Below are 20,873 nucleotides of genomic sequence, written 5' to 3'. Positions count from 1 at the left end.
CTTAAGCCCATCAAACCACCTTCCTCAATGTTGACCTCCATCTCAAAAATGGCTATATCAGTACCTCTATATCAAACTTACCAACCACTAGCAAATACCTTCACTTCGACAACTTCCAACCAGTCCCTTCCACAGAGCCTAGCCACTCGACCACATCTGTAATGATGAGCAGTCCATCTCAAAATATACAGAGGATCTCACTGAGGCTTTCACAGACTGTAATTACCCTCCCAGAAACAGATTGCCCATGGCTTATCTCTCTAGCCACTCACCACCTCCCAAAGTCCCATCATCTTGCTGCAGAGGAGCAGCCCCCTCATGACTCGATACCACCAGGGACTGGAGCAACTGCATCACATTTTCTGCCAGGGTTTTGACTACCTCTTGTCATGTCCTGAAATGAGGAACATCCTAGCCACTTTCCTTCCCACCCCTCCCACATTGGTATTCCACCACCCACCGAACGTACACAGTATCTTTGTCCAACCCCAGCACCTTGCCTCATGGCTCATATTTTTATAATGATCTAGATGCAAGTCTGATCACAAGTATCAGCTACCTCATCAGAGGCAAGACTACCTGTGAAACTGGTCATGTGTTGTACAAGATAAGCTGCAACCACTGTGCTGTGTTTTACATGGGTACGACAACTGACAAGCTGTATGTCTGCATGAATGGGCACCCACAAACTGTGGCCAATAGACAGCTGGACCACCCAGCATGATGCCCATCACAGTGTTCTTCATTTTGGTGATTCCTTTACACATTGTCCCATCTAAATTCTTCCTACCAATTCTGAATTGAACAGGTGCGAACTCTCCATGCAATATATCCCACATTCCCATAACCGTCTCGACCTCAACCTTCACTAGCCATTGTTCTTTATTCACCTGTCCCTTTCTGTGTTCCCATTCCAGCAATACACAGCCTTCTATTCCACCAACACACCCACAGTCTTCTTACTTCTCTCCTTCCCCGCATGCCCCCTCTGCCCCCGCCCTTGATCTAACCTCCTGTCTGCACCTAGCTACCCCACACACTCTCCACCTTGTCTCTGTATGCTTCCACAAGCATCACTTTACTGTCCCTCACACCTACCCTGCTATCCTTCCTCCTCCCAGCCTCCTCCTTACCCCCACCACCCAGATTTCTTCTCCTATCATGCACAGTTGTTTAGTAGTCATTGTGCTTGTCTGCGGCTCAACATTTCCACTATATGGTGAGTAGCACTCTGTACTTTTCATAATGTTCTGTTTTCCGTTGTGGTGATGACACGTTTGTCATGTGGCCTCATGAAAGGGAGAAACTCCTTGACTTCCTTGTAAATCTGAATTTCATACATCCCAACATCAGATTCACTATGGAGACCAAAGAAGAAGGAAGACTACATTTCCCGGACATCATGGTCAAGAGAAGAGCTGATGGCACCTTGAGTCATGGTGTGTGTCAGGCGAAAAAGCATACTGACCTGTATTTACATGCAGATAGCTGCCACCACCCTGTGCATTGGAATGAGGTACTAACACAGTTCGTACACAGGGTACACACCATCTTAGATGCAGAGAACCTGCCCCAGGAACTGGAGCACCTCAGAACAGGGGGGGTGGGGGGGGGGGGAAGTTTACACAGAATGCTATATTAAGCAAGCTTTTCACCCCATCACTACAGTACAGCCTGTAGAGATGAAGAAAATCGTGAAGGAAGAGGTAGCCACAGGCTTTATACTGTACACTGGCACACTATCAGGAAACATTGGGCGCATACTGAAAAAGCACCGCACTAGAACCGTCTTTTGCCCAGCCAATAAAACACAGGCATTGTTGGGGAGTGTCAAAAGATTACCTTGGTTTGCAGAAGGCCAGGCTGTACCAGATTCTGTGCCAAAGTGACAAAAGATGTATTTGACAAACAGGGTGTACCATCAAATATCAATGCCAAGAAAACAATATAAACATCCCATGTTTTTCGGGCAGACTTTCCAAATACTGTGGTAGTGTTACCAGAAAAGCCATCGAAATTTGCTATAAAAATGGTCTTATCGGTTGGGGCAGTGGCTACAATCTCAGCAACGCCTGGAAAACAGCACTGGGTCTAATTAAGATAATGCTAAGCAAACATAATGATCTGGTGACCAGGGCAGACAGAGCAACTACATGGACACTACTACAGGTGCTGCCAGAAGCATCTCACAGTTGCTGATGCACCTCATTGAGTGTGGGCCATTGGGGGAACAGTTCGCAAGGGGAAGATATATGTCAGCCGCACTCCCTTAGCAACTCATTTCATCAACATAACTGATGATGGCGACATTTATTATTGCCAAAATGTTGTGTCCATTGGACACTATGGACCGGCAGAACACTCATGTACTGTCTGACCAATATCCACATAGTTTAGTCAGGCAGAGCTATGTCCAAGATGTGAGTTTTTGAGTGGCATGAAAAATTCAAAGATGACTAAGAATATGCAAAGATGAACACCAAGCAGGGCATCTGACAACAACTTGACCTGATCAAAATGTGGCCACTCTGGTAGAACTTTTAAACTTTTGCCATTGCTCATTGATAGCACAAGTTAAATTTTGTGGAAATCACTGATCATTCCATTGTAACCAATGGTTTTTAAATGGAGTCAGTGTGCCATAAGGTGGTACTAAAGGTTTTGTAGTTTGAGCTTGTTGCTAATTGCGAGGCAGGCACTGCAAAATATAGTGCAGCAATGCTGCCCCAACCATCTAGCATTCCAGAACTGGCTCTTCCTGACTTGTTTTTGTTCTCACATATTAAGAGAGTGTCACAAAGAACATTGTATTAGGATGATTGAGGTGATCCAAGCAGCTATGCTGGGGACCTAAGCAGCTTTGCAGTTGCTGACTCCCAGGTCCACGGCGTCTGGAAAAAATGCTGGTAGTGGTTTATTGGTGCAAGAGTTTCACATTTTGAAGAATACTAAATTACTATACACATATCTTAAATATTTTTGTCTTTATGGCTTTAGTATTGATACTCATTGGATGTAGCCTGTAGCACCATGAGATGGGATCAAAACCAATCAGCAATCACTGCGTTTCTTGGGATAAATTGTGCACCAGGTGCAAGAGATAATTGTGGGAGCCATCAGACGTGAGTTTGTCAGCTGCAGCCCACAACTGGCTGGGAATTGTATTAGTGAAATTTGGCATTTGGAGCATCCTGTAGAAGAGGTAATACCTAAAACTCAGACACCTCTGCGGTGTAGCAGATACTGTCGCAACTGCCTCAGCTCATAGGAGTCTAAAACATGTTTTATTTAATGCCATCACTTCGGTAAACAGAACCAACAGACTGGGCCTTCTACTTCAGAAGTCTATGTTTTGAGCTGCACAATATCTGATCTTTAGAAATGGTGATTGATAGTCATTAAGGGCACATGGATAAAAAGGCAATGGATGTAATGATATTAAAATAAAGAAAAAGAACTGTCAATTTTTCACTATCTCTAATCTGCCCAGTGCTTTTGGAATATATTAAGGTAATAATTATTTGATTTGAGGTGAATCCCCTGATACAAAACTTAGGGCTGTGTTGGTGTCTGTATTTTGCTCACACGTCTTTGGTGTGTAACAGGAATGTGCGTTTGGAAAGTGCCATGAAGTGTGACATAAATGCTATGAATATCACTAAAAGTCACTGTTCTTTTGCTGTTTTTAACAGTTTTTCAATGGTTTAATTGTAAGTCTTAATATGGTACCTACTACTTTTCTTGGAGTGTGTTTTTAATTATTCTTGTGATGTTGTCACACTGATTAAAAAGCCCTCTGTTCTTAGTGAGAATCTTTACACTGATTTGTGAGCATAACATTACATTTGATAATCTTAAATGTTAATTTCAATTCTTTGTTGTAGGTAATTATTTGCTGTGTATTGTTCAATGCAGAGTGTTCCCCGTAACACATCGCAGATGTAGATTTGGGAGAAAAAAGTGTAACATGGTACTTGTTGTTCTCAGAAATGTTGATGTCGAGAAACTTTGTGTGACTTGAAAGTATTAACTACTAAATTAGTATTATCTCATATACTGCAACTGTAAAAAATTAAAGGTGTACCTTCAGATGTTCAGCTGAGTTTGCATTCCCATTTTTGTACAATATTTTGATAATTGGCTCAGTCTTCTTCAGGTACTGTGAGTAATGCTTTTGTGCATACTCACTATCTGATCTCCAACCAGGCTGCAAACTATTGTTGGTCTTGCACCACTTTTTATAGCTGATTGAGAGTTTGATCCCAATGCCCACTATGCCATTTGGCGCTCTTTTGTTTTCAGAGCCTGCACTGATATTCCTTGAAATGCACATTGTCTCAAGTGCTTCCATGCTCTGATGGATGTGATGACTGATGATGTTTTAATAAATTAATTGCTGGGTGCCTTGTTTGAGTTGAAACCATCATTCCTGTTTATCAAAATAAAAATGTCAGAAAACTTGTTATACTCCTTAATTACACTGTCTCAGAACTTGACATCTGCACTCACGTCCTGCATGACTGTGTAAGTGAACACAGAAATTGGGATTGGATAAGCACAGCCTAACTGGTTCGACTGCCCTGGCTAGTTATTGTGGCCAGATGTAGAAGCTCTGACCAAATCCTAAGTAATGTTTAACCCCAACAACATTAAAGGTTTATTTGTGAGCAGCTGCTACTAGCACAGGCTTCTCATTGGTGGTATCTTTATAGTTATGAGGAAGCCAGTGCAATAAGATTGAAACCAATGGGTAGACAATGAATAAATGGGAGGGTTTAAAAAGTGAACTAAGATTGAAACCAATGGGTAGACAATGAATAAACGGGAGGGTTTAAAAAGTGAACTATGGAATAAATTTATGTTGGTTGTAGATGAAAATGGCAAGTCCACTTGATACAGCCCATGCATAAACTGCTTTGCATTATTTTGTTTCCATTCGTGTCCTCTAGTTGAAACAAACACTGTTGTAAGAAATCCACTCTGACATCTTCAGGGATATGGGCTTGTATGACAAATAGTATAATAGAAAAATGTGTTGCAATGCATGCCAAAGATATGAGACCTTTTGAGACTGTTCCTGGTAAAGGTTTCAGAGAACAAGGCTAAGAAGGTCTAAGTGCATATTATGGAGAATTCAGAGTTTCAAATGCCATGCAACATGCCTCTATTATAAGCAGAGGTGTCAAAGTACAGTTTGGTGCAATCTGAAACAGCATAATGCCATCCATTATCTGTTAATAAAACATGTGCTGCAGCAGTTGATATGGGTTCTGCTTTAAACAGTCAGGTGCTTTATTTGTTGCTTACAGTACATCACACAGAGACGGATTGGTCCCTTGTGAATAATGTTTTTTTTTTTTTTACATCTTAATTCTCTGACATCAAGAAGATGGGAGCAAACATTAAAAATGAAGTGGAAAAGAGTATAGGTGATGGGAACATTTCACTGGGCATGTCAGATAATTTTGTTTGTTTTGTTTTCATCTCTGACCAAGGTTCCAGTATAATAAAAGCTTTGGAAAATCACAAACAGTTTCTTTGCGCTGTTCATTGTAGTAATACAATACTTAGCCACACTCTTGATGATGGTACCTTGTTGTTAAATAATGCTATCAACATCACAGCAACAATAAATACTGCAAAATGCATTGTAAGGTATGTGATGATTGAAGGATAGATAGATAGATTTATTCATCTCATAACATAAGATTTCAAATCATTGTTGATTTGATATATTAAAGACATATAAGGAGTTTTACATTATTTTATACACATTTATGTGACATTACTACACACTGACACATTACAGTTTCCATTGTACAAAAGTAAATGTTTAATTTCCTTCTTCAAACTGTAAAACTGTGCTCAAAGAATTCTTCAGCAGAATACCAACATTTCTCCACCAGGCAGCTATACAGTAATCTTTTCAGTGAACCTAACTCCATGTTAAATATATTACTGCCTTTTATTTTATTGTAAATTTTTAGCCCCATATACTCTGGTATAGTGTTTTAAACAGTGTGTTGGGAGTTTAAAATACTCTCTCTGGTGAGTGCGGTAGTTGTGTCGAAATGGAAAACTGTTGCTCGTATATGTAAAGGGAAGGAATAGATAATATTTTTAGATTTTTTAGACAATGGTCGGCACGATGCCCACTGTTTGGCAACAAACATTCATGATGTTTACTGAATTTTCCCAGAATATTATGGCATAATGAAAACTGCCTCAAAGCAAGAATAATAGACAATACTTCGGGGGTCAATGCTTATGGCACCTGACAAAATATACATGGCAAAAGCTAGACTGTTACATTTGTTTGGTAAGCAATCTATGTGTACCTTCCAGATTAAATTTTTATCAAGATTTAGGCCTAAGAACTTCAGGTTGTTCGGTTCTATGATATCCTGATCATTGCAAGTTACCTTTATTTCACTTTGTTCAAACAATTTAACTTCAAATTGCATCATTATGGTTTTAGTTACATTTAGTTTCAGTCCATTTTGATGGAATCGAGATTCAACTTTCTCTAAAGTATTTATGACACCTCATTTTCAATTAGAAGTGATATATCAGCAGCAAATAAAACTGAATGAGCATCAATAGCAATAGACCGTTTATGTAGAAGAGGAACAGGTGGGAACCAAATATGGAACCCTTTGGGACTCTTTGGCCAGTTGTTTTCCAGTTGAGTAATTTCATGTATTTGAAGTTATATTCACTCTTTCTTTCCTGTCTGTTAAAAGAAGCAGTGTCTCTGATTCTGTACATATGTAATTTATGTAGAAGTAAGGAGTGATTCACTGAATCAAAAGCTTTTGTCAGATCACAGAGTATTCCTGTGGTCTTTCCATCCTAACTTAATGAGAAACATATCTTTTGAGTAAACTCATTGATTGCATTTACAGTGCTTTTTCCTTGTTGGAATCTGACCTGGTTTTTAAAAATTGTCATTCAAGGTAAAAAAAAAAATTGAATTTGTTTTGGTGCAGTCTTTTCAAACACTTTAGAAAGTATCCTCAGAAGAGAGGTAGGGCAGTAATTCCTCATATCTTGTGTTGGTCCCTTTTTGAATAGTTCTTTTATCTCAGCAAATTTTAATACATGTGGAAAACATCCCTGCTCAAAAGATTGGTTTATGATAACTGACAGTGGTTGTGAAATGTTGTTACGCACTCTTTGAATACAGATATGAAGGTTTGTTTTTTAAAAAGAAAATTTTATTTTCCACATCCCTTTGGGTGATTTCTTTCAAAGTGTTTAAAATGTGTTTTCAGATTGTACTCCAAGCTCATGAAATTTACATTGTTTTGATAGACTGCTATATCTACATCTGATCTCACTACATTTAAGAATTCATTGAAACAGTTTGACATCTGAACAGTATTTATTGCAGTATAATTTTCAAATCTGATTTTTGAAATCTCATGACTTTTAACTTTAGGTCCTAATTGTGACTGAACAACTGACTGCACTGTTTTTGTTTTATTACTGTGTTGGAGGATGAAAGTATTATTGATCATTTTTTAGCTTCAATTACAAATTTCCTGAATACAGCTTTATAGCATTTTACATAAATAACAGAATCAGGATTTCTATTTGACTTTAACTCAGTGTGAAGTTTCATTTTTCTGGCAGTAGAATTTTTTATTCTGGCATAAAAATACTGTGAAAAGGGAAGTTGCCACTCACCATGTAGCAGAGATGCTGAGTCACAGATAAGCACAACAAAAAGACTGCCACAAATACAGCTTTCGGCCAGTAAGGCCTTCGTCAAAATTAGACGATAAACGCGCGCGCACACACACACACACACACACACACACACACACACACACACACACACACACGCGCGCGCGCGCTCATGCTCACGCAAATTGCAGTCATGTGTGTTGAGTTCCATTTTCAAGAGTGTGTATGTGTGTTTGTCATCTAATTTTGACGAAGGCCTTACTGGCCAAAAGCCATATTTGTGACAGTCTTTTTTGTTGTGCCTATCTGCGACTCAGCATCTCTGCTATATGGTGAGTGACAACTTTCCTTTTCACAATATTGTTACATTCCATTCTGAATGTTCCATTGTTTTATTTATTCCTGGTATAATCTGCTTAAGTTTACTGCTTACTATGTTTTGCCAAGATCTAGAAGGAAAAGATTCATTAAATATATCTAAAAAACAATTTAAGAATTTTCTTACCTTATGGTAATTGAACTGTAGTGGTCCACAGGATAGCTTACAATACTTAGTTTATTGTGTAATAAATCCATATTTCTTTTGCTGAAATTCTTTTTTATATACATTTCTGGAGGCTTCAATTTATCTGCCTTTGGGAGGTCAGTAAACAGAGATGAATGATCTCTCCTTACTTTGAAATCATGAAACAATAGGCCATTAGACACTGGAAGAGCTTGTACACCATCAAAGACACCTCCCAGCCCCCCCCCCCCCGCCCCCACCTCTCCCACCTCTCCCACCTCTCCACAGGTGATCTACAACTCTTTTTGTGGATACGTGGGTGGCGAGCCCGGGACTCTGAGCTAGTGCAGCTTTCTTTCCTTTCTGGGCTTCATACCTTCCCTTTCCACCCCACCCCCTCAATCCTCGATCCTCCTCCCCACCGCACCCCGTCCCCCACACCTTCCCTTCCCCTTCTCCCTCTCTTTGGGAGTATGTTTTGCACCTATGTCTGGAGACAGACGCTTATGAATGTATGATGTGGTTTCCCTTCTTTTGTCTCTAATGGAAAGTCTCTGTCCTTACTTTGTCCTTCTCTTTTCTTTGATTCTTCTCTTTACCTTCTTCTCTACTGCTGTGTTTGAGAATTCTTCTCTTCTTTCCTTTTCTTTGTTCCTTCCTTTCTCCTTCTTTCCTCCCTGTGCATGTCTGAAGGCCGACCCATGCGTTCCCACATGTAGCAGGTGACGGGGTCATGCGTAATCCCCCACCCCAGGTTGACAAGTAGGACACACATGTGCCCCCTGGTAAAGGCAAGGCCCAGGGAGGGGTGATTACCCGAGGTGGTACATTCTGAACGTGCCGAATGGTCCTCTGTCTGTTTCTCGGGAGGTGTGACCTGAGGTGTGGACAATCACCTAAGGCGGCAGTGCCCTCAGAGAGGGCCCCCACTAGGAAGGAGAGCACCATTGGAGATGCCAGCAATCATGGGGGATACTTTTGCAATGGTTTCTTCTACTTCTACAACTTCTGCCCACAAGAGAAAGCTAGATTAGTCTCAGCCATGGACAATTCTTCCATCATTGCCAAAGTTCCTAGTTGTTTCTCAGTCTGACGAAGGTCAAGACTTCTCCACAGTCACCTTCTCTCTTTGTACCATATACATTCCATCATCCACACCAGTGGTGAGAGCCTATCTTCTTCACCTCCTCCGTCAGCTACCACTCTCGTATTTGCTGGTTGGGGACTTCAACGCCCACAACCCGCTTTGGGGATCTCTGCATCCTTGTCAGAGAGGCTCCCTATTGATCGACCTCTTCCACCAAGTGGATTTTGTTTACCTCAACACTCGGGAACCTACCTTTGTCTGCCTCCATTTCAACCTACTCTCATTTGAATCTTTCAGTCGGTTCTGTTCACCTAGCTTGCTGCTTTGAATGGTTTGCTCTTGCTGATACACACTCGAGTGACCATTTTCCATGTGTCCTTCGATTGCAACCACAACTGCCATCTATGCACTCAAGATGCTGGCAGTTTTCCAAAGCCGATTGGACCCTTTACTTCTCTCTAGCAACTTTTTATGACAATCAGTTTCCTAGCATTGACGATCAAGTCACTCATGTTATGGAAGTTATTCTTAACAGCCGCAGAACGTTCAATACCTCGTACCTCCCCTTTGCCCCGGTGCCCCCAGTTCCTTGGTGGAATGAGGCGTGCCGTTATATGTGATTGGAGACATGCTCTTCTCATTTTTCCACCATCATCCTACATTGACCAACTGTATCCGCTATAAGCAGTTAAGTGCATGATGCCGTCACATCGTACGTGATAGCAAGAAGGTAAGCTGGGACTTCTATACCAGCTCTCCAGCTCCTATAACACCTTCACTCCCTCATCTGTAGTTTTGAATTTGACGGTTATCTGGCACATCTAGTTTCTCCCTGATATCTGGGCTAACTGTTGCGCAAGACACCTTAGTGGACCCAGTTGCAATTTCTAACTTATTGGGTCAACACTTTACTGAGATTTCAATCTCTTCAAATTACCCACTAGCCTTTCTCCCAAAGAAATGAGCAGCGGAACTGCGACCTCTTGCTTTCTTCTCTCAAAATCGCGAAAGCTATAATACTATTCTTTTATGTGGGAACTCCAACACACACACACACACACACACACACACACACACTCACTCTCTCTCTCTCTCTCTCTCTCTCTCTCTCTCTCTCTCTCTCTCTCTCTCTCTCTTCCTCCCACCCTTCCAACCCAGGACCGTATGGCATCCACATCCAAATGTTGCTACATTTATCATACTGTAGTCTGCATTACCTCCTTTGCCTTTATAGTTGAATTTGGACCACCAGTACCTTTCCCAGAAGATGGCAGTAAGCTATCATCATTCCTGTTCCGAAACCTGGAAAGGACAAACATCTCCCTTCTATCTATCGCCCAATCTCTCTCAAGAGTAGTGTATGTAAGGTTTGGAGCATATGTTAAATTGTCATTTAGGCTGGGGGCTCAAGTCCCAAAACCTTTAAACACCTGCCCAATGCGGTTTCGGTAAGCATGTTCTGCAGTTGACCATCTTGTTGCTCTCTCCACTTATATCATGAACAACGTTCTCAGGAAACGCCAAACAGTAGCAATATTTTTTGATCTGGAGAAGGCATACAATAAGCACGTAACTGCGTGTGAGATCGCTCTCTAAGTTTTCATATATTTTTAGGTTTCAGATATATATTTTAACAGTTTTTCTGATGATATTTACTATATAAGTGACTTATTAGTGGTTTCTTCATTCACCTTTGCCTTTCTTGTGTTGTGACCTGATACTTGTGAGTGTTTCGTATCGAGCATCTTAACCTCTCACCCGTGTTAGTCTTTTGTTATATTCTTATTTGTTGTTGATTAATACTCTCAATAATAGTAGTTACTTCCCTTGTAGAACAAGTTTGTGATTATTGTAGTCAGTTTTTAACATCTTCTTATTGTAGAAGCGGAACTTAGATAAAGTTGTTTTCTTGTTTCAATTACTGTAAAATTTTACCATGAGTGAGAAGTGTGGGCTATGCCGTAGGTTCGTGAGTAGTGGATTGCAGTGAGAGACTTGTTCGAAGTATTTTCACTCGGGGGAATGCAGTGGGGAAGCCAGTGGGCATTCTGGTGAGATCCTCTCCTGGAACTGCAGGTTATGTAGCAAGAGTAAGTTGATAGAGGAGCAGGAGCGTAAGATCTGTGCCCTTCAGGTGCAGTTGAAAAACGCACAGTAAGAGCTAGATAGGATGAGGAGGGAGAAGGGGCTTGGGGAATGGAGGCTGACTGTTGGCAAGAGATCTGCTAGGAGAAGCCGGGTTCGATTCCTGGCGGGGTCAGGGATTTTCTCTGCCTCGTGATGACTGGGTGTTGTGTGATGTCCTTAGGTTAGTTAGGTTTAAGTAGTTCTAAGTTCTAGGGGACTGATGACCATAGATGTTAAGTCCCATAGTGCTCAGAGCCATTTGAACCATTTTTTGCTAGGAGAAGGAGATTTTCAGATAGTTTTACTGTTGGTGTTTCCAATAGATATGACCAACTGTCAGAGTCTAGCGGAGAGGAATCTCTAGTAGCTGTAGATGTAGGAAGTATGTAGCAGACCTCAGCAGTTACAGTGGCTAGGGCAGTTGCAAAGTCTAAGAGAAAGAAGAAGGTTCTGCTGTTAGGTAGATCTCATGGTAGAGGTGTAGGCCAGCAGTTGCAGGAAGTGTTGGGGAGTGAGTACCAGATCACCAGCATTGTGAAGCCTAATGCAGGATTGACTCAGGTGACTGTTAACATAGGAGGGTTATGTAGGGATTTTACAAAAGAGGATCAGGTAGTGATTGTGGGTGAGGCTGGTAACAGTATTGATAGGGATGGGGAGTATGACATAGATGGTGATATGGAAAAGATAGCCACTCAGACTGGCAACACGAATGTGCATTTCATGGAACTGTTTCAGCGTCACGATCGGCCTTATCTTAATACAGCCGTCAGGCCTAATAACATGAGACTTGGGAGTGTGCTGATGACAGAAGGCATGAGTCACATTTCAGTGGTGTCGGTGGAGTCTATCAGCAGGACGGGTTTCACTAGACATGGCCTGCACCTCAACACGTATGGGAAGGGGAGGTTGGCAAAGCTTATAGGTGACAGCATAGGTGGGGGTGGTGGGATCACTCATGGGAAAATTCCGGTAGTTGTAGGTATTAGAGCTGTACCGTTTTTAGATTGAAGTCAGCTGATAGGTATTCCTGCTTAAGGGAAGTCTGTCTAACAAAGAAACCACTTTCGACAAAGCTTAGGTATCCGATTAATGAGGGAATTAGTATATTTCATCAGGATGTACAGGGTATTAGAGATGAGGTTGGTGAGCTGCTTATAGATGTTGACTCTGAAGTTGTTGGTATGTCTGAACACTTCTTGGATAGGGAGATAGTTCGGAGGCTTCCTTTACCAGGATACAACCTGTATCCTGGTAAAGGAAGCCCCTGAGTTGTCTCCTTGTTTGAGAAGTATTCGGATGTACCAGTGGTTTCAGGGTCAACATCTGTAAGCAGTTCACTAGCTTTGTCTCTGATACCTTGTATATTTTGATGAAATATACTAATTCCCTCCCTCAACTTTTCTAGAAGCTCTTTGCGGTGTGGGGGAGTAGCTATGTATGTGAAAAATGGTATCCCATTTGAGTCAATTGATGTTTCAAAGTACTGCACTGAAAAGGTGTTTGAATGTTGTGCAGGTGTGGTTAAATTTAGTGGAGCTAAACTTCTTACTGTTGTTATTTATAGATCCCCAGACTCCGATTTCACAACATTTTTGCTAAAGCTAGAGGAGGTTCTTGGTTCACTTTATAGGAAATACAAAAAGTTAGTTATATGTGGTGACTTCAATATTAATTGTATAAGTGATTATGCAAGGAAAAGGATGCTGGTAGACCTCCTTAATTCATATAATCTTATGCAAACCGTATTCTTTCCAACGAGAGTTCAAGGGAACAGTAGAACAACAATAGACAATATTTTTGTTCATTCCTCATTACTAGAAGGGCATTCTGTTGGCTGATCCAGTTGCTGTAGAGACCTTTGTAAACCTTATCAAGGAACAAGAGTGGCAAGTTGTTTATAGTGCTGATACAGTAGACAATAAATATAATGCTTTCCACAAGACTTTCCTCATGCTCTTTGAAAGTTGCTTTCTGTTAGAACGTTCAAAACAGGGTACTAGAACAAACAGGCAGCCTGGGTGGCTGACTAAAGGGATAAGAATATCTTGTAGAACAAAGTGGCAATTATATCAAAACATTGGAAACAGTCACAATCTAAATGCAGCAGCCCATTACAAACAGTATTGTAAGGTGCTTAAAAAAGTTATTAGGAAGGCAAAAAATATGTGGTATGCAGATAGAATAGCTAAGTCTCAGGATAAAATCAAAACCATGTGGTCAGTCGTAAAGGAACTGGCTGGTCTGCAGAGACAGGTCGAGGATATAGAATCAGTGCGTAGTGGGAATGTCCATGTTACTGATAAGTCGCATATATGTACCATATTTAATAATCACTTTCTGAATATAGCAGGTGAACTAAATAGAAACCTAGTCCCAACAGGGAATCATATAGCACTCTTAGAAAAAAAGTGTTCTGAGACTGTTACCTGAAATGCTTGTCCATGACACTGACAAGAAGGAGAATGCGTTAATAATTAAATGGATATGACAGGGTATCTAGCAGAATACTGAAGTATTGTTTTATGTATGTTAGTCCAGTACTTAACCACATCTGTAACTTTTCCTTTAGGAGTGGTCGGTTTCCTGACCAATTAAAGTACTCGGTAGTGAAGCCACTTTATAAAAAGGGAGACAGGGATAATGTTGACAATTATAGACCTATTTCTATGCCATCGGTGCTTGCTGAAGTTATCGAGAAGGATGTATATACAAGGTTACTGGAGCATTTAAATTCACATTATTTGCTGGCAAATGTACAGTTTGGTTTTAGAAATGGCGTAACAACTGAAAATGCTATGTTCTCTTTTCTCTGTGAGGTTTTGGATGGATTAAATAAAAGGTTGCGAATGTTAGGTGTTTTCTTTGATTTAACGAAGGCTTTTGACTGTGTTGACCACAAAATATTACTGCAGAAGTTGGACCATTATGGAGTAAGGGGAGTAACTTACAATTGGTTCGCCTCTTACTTTAAGAACAGAAAGCACAAGGTAATTCTTTGCAATATTGAGAGTGGTAGTGATGTTCAGTCCCAATGGGGCACTGTTAAGTGGGGTGTTCCCCAAGGGTCGGTGCTGGGGCCACTGCTGTTTCTTATTTATATAAATGATATGCCTTCTAGTATTACAGGTGATTCAAAAATAATTCTGTTTGCTGATGACACCAGCTTGGTAGTGAAGGATCTTTTATGTAATATTGAAACAGTATCAAATAATGTAGTTCATGAAATAAGTTCGTGGCTTGTGGAAAATAATTTGATGCTAAATCACAGTAAGACTCAGTTTTTACAGTTTCTAACTCACAATTCAACAAGAACCGATATTTTGATCAGACAGAATGGGCATATTATAAGCGAGACGGATCAGTTCAATTTCCTAGGCGTTCGGATAGATAGTAAGCTGTTGTGGAAAGCCCATGTTCAGGATCTTGTTCAGAAACTAAATGCTGCTTTATTTTCCATTAGAACAGTATCTGAGTAAGTGACAGTTCAACACGAAAAGTAGTCTACTTCGCATATTTTCATAAGCTTATGTCATATGGTATTATTTTTTGGGGTAATTCTTCTGATTCAAAAAGGGTATTTTTGGCTCAAATACGGGCTGTTCGAGCTATGTGTGGTGTAAGTTCGAGAACCTCTTGTCAACCCCTATTGAATAGTCTGGGAATTCTGACATTGCCCTCACAGTATATATTTTCTTTAATGTCGTTTGTTGTTAGCAATATTAGCTTATTCCCAAGAGTTAGCAGCTTTCACTCAGTTAATACTAGGCAGAAATCAAATCTGCATGTGGAATGCACTTCCTTGACTCTTGTGCAGAAAGGAGTGCAGTATTCTGCTGCATCCATTTTCAATAAGCTACCACAAGAACTCAAAAATTTTAGCAGTAGCCCAAAAGTGTTTAAGTCTAAACTGAAGAGTTTCCTCATGGCTCACTCCTATTCTGTCGAAGAGCTCCTGGAAGAGTTGAAAAATTAAGCAAACTCCAGTGTTAAACTGTCGATTTTCTTTATTTAAACTTACGAATTGTCGCCTGAATATGTTTCTTATATTTCATTTTATCTGTTTCCACTATCATGTTATAATTTCTTGTATTGACTCATTCCATGACCATGGAGACTTCTCCTTAATGTGGTCCCACGGAACAATAAATAAATAAATAAATACCTGTTGGAGGACAGCAGCCTCCGCACACTGTTCTCTTGGGGCTTCCAAGGTCAGCTGCCCCTTTTCACCTGTGAATTTATGACAGAGTGCACATTTAAGGTGTGGGTGAACACTACTCTCCCCCGTACTTTCTCCCAAGAAAACGGTGTGCCCCGGGGCTCCATGCTAAGTGTTGTACTGTTTGCCATTGCCATAAATCCAATTATGGTTTGTCTCCTTCCTGATGTGTTGGACTCCCTCTTTGTCGATGATTTTACAATCTACTACAGCTCTCAATGGACCAGCCTTCTTGCACAACATCTTCAAGGATATCTCTATTGCCTCCACTCATAGAGCATTGAAACCGGCTTCCGATTTTCTCCCAGTAAGACAGTCTGTGTAAATTTTTGGCGTCATACATAGTTTTATCCGCCTTCCCTACATCTAGGCCCTGTTGACTTTCCATTCGCAGATGTCTCCAAATTCTTGGGGCTTATGTTTGACAGAAAACTGTGCTGGTCTTCCCACATTTCATATCTTTCGACTCGCAGCCTGCGATCTGTCAGCACCCTCCGTGTTCTGAGTGGTACCTCCTGGTGAGCGGACAGAGTGGTCCTCCTCTGCCTATATTTTGCCTTAGTGCGCTCGAAATTGGACTATGGAAGCATAGTTTACTGCTCTGCATGGCCGTCTATTCTTTGGCCTATAGACTCGGTTCACCACCAGGGATTGCGTTAAGCGTCTGGAGCTTTTTTCACCAGCCCCTTGGTAAGCCTTTACGCTGAGACTGCTGAACATCCACTGTCCAATTGACGAGCTGTCCATCTGAGTTGTTACACTAGTCATCTGTCTTCCATGCCTGCTCATTTGACCCATGCCCTTTTTTTTGACACCTTTTTGGATTTAGGGTATGCAGGCTGCCCTTCCTCTCTACTACCACGAGGAGTCCGCTTCCGTCAACTGCTACATTCCCTTTCCTTCCAGTTTCCTAAAACCTTCTTGACAAATGGGGTATGGTGCCACCTTGGCCTTGCCCCCGGACCTGCCTTCTCCATGACCTTTGTCAGCTTCCCAAGGAAGTAGTTGAAGTAGATTGCTATATTTTAATGCAAGTTGTAGATGATGATTACATGTTGAAGTGTTAGAGCAGATATGAAAAGGGTCTAGAAAGGATGGCTGCAGTTGCATAACACACAACATATAAAATTTGTCCCAGCAAGAAATGTACCTAGTAAACAGTGCTTCAGTAAACTTGGTATGTCATTCATATTAAAAAATTGGCACAGGCAATTACATCCACACTGTGTCAATGCTCTACTGCTGATCAAGAGTAACTATAAATTTTCTACAATTGGAAAGTGATGAAATGTTTCAGCTCTGAATATATAATGTTATTCTTATATTTTCTTTATGCAAACAGTCTGCTCCTAAATTTTTCGTATAGTATGTATTTAATACGTACATGTTTTCATATTATTCTGTTTTGCAAATGAGTCTGTCTTCTATGTTTGCAGTAAATATCAAATTATTTTCCACATCCTACACGAGTTAACAGTGTCACATAAGTGTTCTTGGAAACATTGCTTTTCTGTTAAGAGACAGAGAGGAAGAAAGAAGGAAGGGGGGAAAAAAAAAAGAAAAAAGAAAGAGGTAGAGGAAAGGAGAGGTGTGTGAGTGTGTGTGTGTGTGTGTGTGTGTGTGTGTTTTAGAGCTCTGTGGACCAGAGTTTTAAGCTCCTAAGACTTAAGGTTTGAAGGTAGAAATAAATAAAAATGCAAAAATATACCGAGATGAAGATTTAATTTTAAACAAACAATGCATGGATTCCAACACACAGTTTGAGAGTTTTTGTTTATAAGTAAGCAGAATTTTGAAATAAAACAAGTAGACTTTTCTTAGTGATTTTATTTTTGAATGGAAGCCTGTATCTTTATCTACTTTCGTACATAATTTCTACCAGTATGAAGAAATGTAACTATATCGTACAATCAATTTTTGAATACCATCTTCATGGCAATCTGCCACCTTATTAGACAACAGTTGCATGAAGCACACTTTTTCACACTTGTCTCATCAGGCACATTTGTATGGTCATCTTTAAAAACTCTCACCCATTTCCATACCATATTGTACTGTACCATACCATACTATCACTCATAATGATTTCTCTATACATTTCACTGACCTGACGATGAATTTCAGCTGCTTTTCACATCTTTAGTACTAAAAACATAAATTGTAGTACAATTTCACAGTCAGCAGGATTCTTAACCAGAGGAGACATTTCAGATACTCAGACAAATGTAAACATAGTGGGAATTATGAAGAACAGTAGATTAGAGTACAAACTTTCATGTAAAAACAAAATTGCTAAGGAAATTCAACTTGTTTTATTTTTATTTGAAAATGGCACATACTTAAAAAAAAACACCTTGTATTAAGATCCCCTCAGCCATCACATCTACCAGGGTGATAAAATGCTGACAGAATGTAATTTTCAAGGAATTCAGTGCAAGCCCTGAAAAGTAAGACCATCGAAGTGCGTTGTGGGTGGCATCGGGAGTCAAAACTTGCCATCAGCTATAAATAGTAGTGTGAGACTAATAGTTCAGTCTTGTTTGAGTCCAGGCGGCACCAGATGACAACGAATTGGTCAGTCATCGAAATATTGTGCGAAAGTGGGAATGCAAACTTTTTTTTTCCCCCTTAGCTTTAAATGAAGATTTTGCAAACCAACATATTAGTCACCCTTGAAATTATTGCTCTCAGTTTCTTAATAATATAATAATATTTTTCATTGCTTCTTTCAGGTGACTCATGTTGTATTTAAAGATGGATTGCCTTCAACCTATAACAGAGCACTGAGAAGACGTATCCCAGTTGTTTCAGTGTTATGGATTGAAGCCTGTAAGAAAGCAGGGCTGAGAGTTTCAGAAAGGATGTATCCTGTGATAGACAAAACTTCACAAGCAGTTGTCAAACCACAGAAAAAATTTAGAAAGATGAAATCAATCCAGCCAGATTATGATGGCAAAGTTGAAAGAAAGAAGAAGAAGGTCAGGAAGGATGTATGCTTGGGTGCAGAAGAAGATGCAGCAGATAGATGCAATCAAACAGCTGTCACACCAAAAACGAAATCCACGAAGTTGAACAGTATTCCCGAAAGTCCGAATATGACTAGTTGTTTTAAGCTTTTCAAGCAATGTGTACTGTCTGAAGTAAGTACAGATAGTGACTGTAGTCCAGACAATTTACGTGTGCCTAAGAAGAAAGTCGTCAAAAAGAAAAATATACCACCTGTTCCAAAATGGGCAAGAAAATCTTGTAGTGGAAATTCAGTTGCAGAAACATTAGTAGGAGTTGCAAAAATCCGAAGGAAAGATTTCGAAGAAATAGTATCTGAGTCGCCACCACCTGTGATAGTACAGCAAGGACTACATGATTCACCATTAGCATTGCGTCTTCTCCAGAAAATCTCATCACCTGCTCTTGATGCCACAATTCTAGAAGAAGGTTGCTTAGATAGTGCTAGTAGCATTTCGAATGAAACACCTAAAAGACGGCCTGATAGAGGTGTTACCAGGAAAATTATAGGTAAAGAGGAAAGACAAGGCAAACTTTCGGACTGTGCATGTAGTAATGTTTGCGAGTGTTCAGACAGGCTAGAGCGGAATATCATTTCATCAAAACAGAGTATCAAATTATCTGAAACAATGAGCAGGAAGGAAAGTACCAGTGATGCACAGGGGCTCAGAAGAAAAAATGAAGGTAGCTTAAAGAGGAAAAGGAATACAAAAGTTTGTGTGAGAAACCCTGTTAAAAACCAGGATACTTCCAAAAATCTTTGTCATTCATTGGAAGATGCTGAAAAACAGAATGCAGGTAGCAATGTCACAAATAATGCTGGAGACATGGAAAAAAATCCATGTGTCAGTATTCCTGGTTCACAAAAATGTTCTAATATAAGGAAAAGTGAGGAAGGTGAATCTAGTACATTAAATAGCCAGGCTCCTAGAAAACAACAGAGCACTTTAGATCAGTTTTTTATTTCAAAGGAAGCTCATCCATCAAACAAGAAGTTACCTGTCAGTGGTGCTCCTAATAGCTCATTAACAGATAGTCCAAGATCTTTAACACAGATGCAAGAAACTATAGTTGAAACAGCAGAGAGAGTTAGTTCCAAAAACCTGACTTCAGAAGTGGAATTTTCAAATTCCAAGGATAGAAATGCAGCAGATACTGAAAATCAAATGTCTCTACCTGTTGCACCTGTAACTGAGTTTGAAACTGATGAGGATGAGTTTTCCTCTTCAGAATCAGATTTAATGATTCCTGATGTTGAGAAGTGCATTGCAACTGTGACTCAGGATTTGGAAAGAGCAGATAGTGCATTGGAACAGCACACACCTGGCGAGCTAAAACTCAAAGAGAGTTCAAAGGCAGATAAAGGTTTGTATTTTTATTTTCCTCATAACTTCTAGAATCTGAAAGTCTGTAGTGAATACTGTTTACTACAGATATTTCATTCTCTCAGTAACTTTGTTATGGAGTACTACAGAAGAATTTTTGAAGTTAAAAACTGTTGAAACACTATTAGCCATTCATGTCAAACACATAAGCAATTAAACTGTCAAAGTAATTTTGTTACATATATTAGCACTCATCCACTGCCCACATGTTCACCTCACAACAATTTGCAGTCCAGTTTTTCTGTCTCCTTTTGTCTTGTCATATTCCTCACTCTTAACTTTTTATATAACACATCTCACTCAAATCTGAGTAAAGAGTGTTGTATCTTTTTTGTATTGGATTATTTCCTCTGATATGGGACACAGGAGAAAATTTTAATGTAAAGAAAGCTTCTATTTGTGTTGCGTTGACCACGTGTATGTACAGTGGGTTACTAGTTTTTACAAGACTAACCTACCGTCTCCAGATCCACAGAGTACAAGGCTCATGATAAAAAGAGAGTAGAACATTAAAAAATTCAACTTTCCATTTAGATGGTTCAAAAATGAACGTGCTGTTTATGGCAAAGCGTGATTTCGTAACCTGTGCTCTGTGTATCTGAAATGGCAGCTTAGTCCCCTTTACATACACATAATCAAGGCAATAAAAAACTTCATATCAAAGCTTTCTTTACATTGAATTAATTGGTTGCTCTCCAACTGTCAATGTCAGGTATTCAGAATATTTTACGTATTTGTGCATATGTTGTTTTGGATGTGAATTAAATTTTGTATTTGTAATATTGATAAGTGTTACTCTGAGATGATGAGAAATGTCCAGGAAAAGAAATTAGTATGAGTAGCAACAAACTA

General features: G+C 39.9%; 1 protein-coding gene across 3 annotated transcripts in view; it reads left to right on the top strand.

The window, feature by feature from the left end:
* Nucleotides 1–20,873, top strand: part of LOC126259327 (uncharacterized) — a 233,219-nt gene that overhangs the window by 127,759 nt on the left and 84,587 nt on the right. For all 3 annotated transcript variants that reach the window (XM_049956019.1, XM_049956018.1, XM_049956020.1), the window contains exon 4: nucleotides 18,363–20,001. In XM_049956019.1, the coding sequence (XP_049811976.1) occupies nucleotides 18,363–20,001 (1,639 nt within the window). The remainder of the gene's footprint in view (nucleotides 1–18,362; nucleotides 20,002–20,873) is intronic.

Source organism: Schistocerca nitens, chromosome 5 (assembly GCF_023898315.1).
Source record: "Schistocerca nitens isolate TAMUIC-IGC-003100 chromosome 5, iqSchNite1.1, whole genome shotgun sequence".
Taxonomy (NCBI): domain Eukaryota; kingdom Metazoa; phylum Arthropoda; class Insecta; order Orthoptera; family Acrididae; genus Schistocerca; species Schistocerca nitens.
Note: the sequence above shows the minus strand (reverse complement) of the source record. Positions and strands in the feature narration are given on the sequence as shown.